Genomic DNA, 4,118 nt, shown 5'->3' with positions numbered 1-4,118 from the left:
ACCATTACACTCGTATTACCCAATTTATTAAACGAAAAAGGGAAAATACAGTAAAACATTTTGGACGTTGCAATTATCATTTATTCTTTATTATATTATTGATGGCATCAAGCGTGTACAGTATGAGCCAATCAGTGGCAGTAATGACAGACAGAGCATGCGCTGTTACGCAAAAACCGCGATAGAGTGAAGCCGTGGAAGTCGAAGCGCGGAGTGGCGAGGGTTCACTGTAATGGGATTTCTTTTTTCAAAGCTAGGTATTTAAAATTTTTTTACAAAGCACCCTTATCACCTTCAAAGTACTCTCGCCATTACATTTGTCACATCTGCGATTCCGTTCTTGGAAACATTTTTCGAACTCGTCTGGAGGCCGACGGTACCTCCCTCGCACTTTTTCTTCCCCTCCTCTATGTCGCCAAACCTCTGTCTTTTCCTGCCCCTCTGCATTCGAGAGAGCAGAGAAGCCCCACGGTCATTCACGTCGAACTTGTCGAGTTGGAGAGTGTTCTGTTGTGTATATTTTTGCCACTATTAAAAAAGAAATTAGTACAAGAAAGAAATAAAGAAGATGGGACAAGAAGCCCGATCCCAGAACCTTTTCCAAAATGGCAGGGTCTAGGTATCACTTAGACCAGAGCATGAGAGAGGGGAGTCGATGAAGCCCCAGTCCCTAGTCTCCTCTCCTCTCACCTGTCCAGCTCCTTTCTGTCTTCTTAACTTTCCAATCAAATTGATTGGAAAGGTTCTATCAATGAGTCCACCCTAAAGTTCAAAGTGAAGGAGGTTCGACTATGGCCATTCACAGGGCAAGTCTTCAACTGTGAAGCTCGACGCCGTAAGTGTGTCGGCCCGGAGTGGGCAGTAGCGGCTTAGACGATGCAGGTCCTCGGGGTTCCCACAGCCGGCCTGATGCACGGGCCTGGAGTGGGGAGTGGGGGTTTCTTCTCTGCCCCAGACCCAGCCTGTGACTCGGGCCCTCCGAGGCAACCTCTGCTGGGCCCGCTGACCGTCGGCCGCCTTGGCCTCCCCTTGTCTCCCCCCAGGCAGACCTCAACACCAACATGGAGGACGATGGCAGCTCCTTCTACGGGGTCTCCAGCCAGTACGAGAGCCCCGAGAACATGATCATCACCTGCTCCACCAAGGTGTGCTCCTTCGGCAAGCAGGTGGTGGAGAAAGTGGAGGTAGGAGGCCTGTGGCGATCTCCTTGGCTAGAGCTCTTCTCAGGAGCCAGGCGGCCGGGCGGTGGCATCCCGCGGCCCCTCCTCATTGCGCTGTGTTGTTACGAGGGCCCCCTTGTCCCTCCAGGGCTCTTGTTAGACATCCCAGGCCAGGAGCACACCTTCTCACCACCACCTCCACAGCGGAGCCCCAGAGGGTGGGGAGCTTCCTAAGAGAGGGTCCTTCGCATGGCTAGCCAGTGGCAGCGGCAGAAGCAAAGCTAGCCGGAGCTCCCGCGGCATCCAGCGCCAGCTCACCTCCCCCATGAGCACTAAGGTGCTCCGGTCCCTGGTTTGGGTGGGTCCTGCCCAGGCGATCTTAAGTGAGTGGCAGCCACAGAGCCACCCCTTGGTACGGCCAATGTGACTGTCGGCTCGTGGCCCCGATCGGTGGGCCAGGGTACCAATCCCAGCGCCTCCGCTTTTCTGCTGATGGGGGGGGCGGGTAAGATCCTCCGCCTCGTCCCAGGTGGGCTGACCCTGTGCTCCGTGGATGCAGACTCCGATGGCCCTGTTGTAGTGGGTCCACTGTGTGAGGGAGCAGAGGCCTCTGACCCCACACGTTCGCAGCCCTGCGCCCCACCAGCTCACTTTCAGAGCCCTCCTCCTGTGTGGTCAGGCAGGCTCTGTCCCGGTGCCCCGGCTGCTCCCAGGACCCTCTGACGTCAGAGGAGAACGTCCCTCCACAGACCTCTCAGCACCCACTTTTCCAGGAGTAGCGGGAACACTTTTTATTACTAAACATCTCCAGCTTATTTAAGTTTTAGGTAAACTTGAAAATTGCATGGGGAATGGTAGGTCCACAGTCGACACAGAGCCAGTGGGCCCTTCACCCAGCGTCCCCTGGTGAGGACATCTGGTATATACAGCTGTGGTGCAGGGTCCACCTGGGGGTCCGTTTTTGTTTTTAATAAATTCAATTCAACTCACGGCCCTCGAATAATTCTGACTCACAGCGACCCTCCAGGTCAGGATGGGACTGTCCCTGTGGGTTTCTGAGACTGGCTCCTTCCAGGGGTAGAAAGCCCCGTTTCAGAGCATCCACTTCACATTCGCCAGCCTAAACTTCTAGTACACCCCCGCGCCCCCAGTAGTTTACCCAGCAGTCCCCAAAGGGCTCGGCTCCTTGCCCAGCTGCAGGTTGACAGCCATAGAACCCACGCTCACGGTGAGATCGCACCAGGTTTGCAGGCCCCGTGTGTGGCTCTGTGTGATGAGAGTGTCCAGCCATTCCAGCCCCACACAGCGCCCCCGTGCCACCCTTCCCCGACGTCATTCCAGCCCGCCTCCCGGGGTTGTGTGTCAGACCTCCATCGGGGTCCCCTGTGGCCACAGCCCTTTGTCTTGTTGGGCTCCCCGGCCCCAGCCCCAGTGTGTGCCTGTCACCCTGGAGGGAGGCCTGGTCTAATATCCACCCGCCTCCGGGCATCCTGCTTCTCCTTCCTCCATACAGTGCTTGGGTCCTGGCGGTTCCCAGGGTGTGGGGCCTGGGCTGGAGGTGGTCAGAGACATGCTGAGTCCCTCCCCGCTGTCCCCTGGGTCTGCAGACAGAGTATGCCCGCTATGAGAATGGCCACTACTCGTACCGCATCCACCGGTCCCCGCTCTGTGAGTACATGATCAACTTCATCCACAAACTGAAGCACCTGCCCGAGAAGTACATGATGAACAGCGTGCTGGAGAACTTCACCATCCTGCAGGTTGGTGCGTGCGTGCATGCGTGCAGTTGGGGGGAGTGGCACGGGAACGTTGGCAGGTGGGTAGAGTAACACGCTCCTCTCTCACAACAGGTGGTCACCAACAGGGACACACAAGAGACACTACTGTGCATTGCCTACGTCTTTGAGGTCTCTGCCAGTGAGCACGGGGCCCAGCACCACATCTACCGGCTGGTGAAGGAGTAGAGACTGGGGACAGGGTGGGCGAGAGGTGTGTGTGCAGGAAATCGGCAGGTGGGCCAGGGACCTGCAGGGCGGCCTCCTGACTGGCCGCAAGTTGACCCAGGACCAGACCTCCGACCTTGCGCTGCCCCCCACCCCCAATAAACCCAACCTGTTGTGGATTTTCAGAAGCCCTGGTCTGGCTGTATGAGCCCGGGGAGGGACTGGGGAGGAGGTGGGGGAGTGGGTGGGGCCAGCGGGAGGTGGGTGCTTCTGACACCTGTACCCCGGTGGGCTCTGCCAGGACCACCGGCACCAGCACTGAAGCTCAAGATGCGACGGGCCCCCTGCGGCCGTGCTCCAGCGCCTGACCACCCTGCACGGACATGGACTCTTCATCTGCTCGCCCCACGTGTGCGCCCACGCCTCGGCTGCTGGCTGCTCCTGCTGCTACTCTCCCCAGGACAGCCAGCCTGGAGGCCTCCCCCAGCACCCAGGGGCGGGCTTTGCGGCTCAGGTGTGGGGTGAAGGGTGGTTGTCTGTGGTAGCAGGGAACGTGGGGCTCTTGGGTTCTGGCGGCAGCTGTGCTGGGTGATTGGAGCACTGGCCCACTAAGAGGGACCCAGGGCAGGGAGAGGGGGCACCGGTGCCGGCACCAGGCCTGTGTGGCTTCCTGCAGTCTCCTAGCTGCCAGTCCACCGAGGCCCCTTCAGTTCTGAGTCTAGCCTCAAAAGCCCGTCCAGCACCATGGCTGCTGGGGTGGTGACCTTTGGCGCTTACTCCAGGTAATGTAACTGCCTCCTGCTGAAAGCCCAGTGTTGATGGAGGACAGAGTCCGTGCTGGGCCCAGAGTTAGCCTGCAGAAAGGGTTCCCTGGCCTAATTCTCCCGGGCTTTGGTATTTGGCCATCCTGGCTCCGGTCGTAAAATTTCTGACTGTCCAGCTTCCGGCAAATGCCTTGTCTATAAAATGCCTTTCCTCGCTATAATTGGGAAAGCAGGTGGGAGGAGGTAAAGGG

General features: G+C 58.1%; 1 protein-coding gene across 1 annotated transcript in view; it reads left to right on the top strand.

The window, feature by feature from the left end:
• The window catches only part of TEAD4 (TEA domain transcription factor 4), a 51,147-nt gene extending 47,859 nt beyond the window's left edge, over positions 1-3,288 (top strand). The window contains exons 10-12 of the mRNA XM_045295895.1: positions 1,044-1,184; positions 2,768-2,920; positions 3,011-3,288. Coding sequence (XP_045151830.1) covers positions 1,044-1,184; positions 2,768-2,920; positions 3,011-3,124 — 408 coding nt within the window. The 3' untranslated portion in view covers positions 3,125-3,288. The remainder of the gene's footprint in view (positions 1-1,043; positions 1,185-2,767; positions 2,921-3,010) is intronic.
• The last annotated feature ends 830 nt before the right edge of the window (positions 3,289-4,118 follow it).

Source organism: Echinops telfairi, unplaced genomic scaffold (assembly GCF_000313985.2).
Source record: "Echinops telfairi isolate 266 unplaced genomic scaffold, ASM31398v2 ScPeMD7_6273;HRSCAF=7185, whole genome shotgun sequence".
NCBI lineage: Eukaryota > Metazoa > Chordata > Mammalia > Afrosoricida > Tenrecidae > Echinops > Echinops telfairi.
The sequence above is the reverse complement of the archived record's forward strand: the minus strand, read 5'-3'. Positions and strand labels throughout refer to the sequence as shown.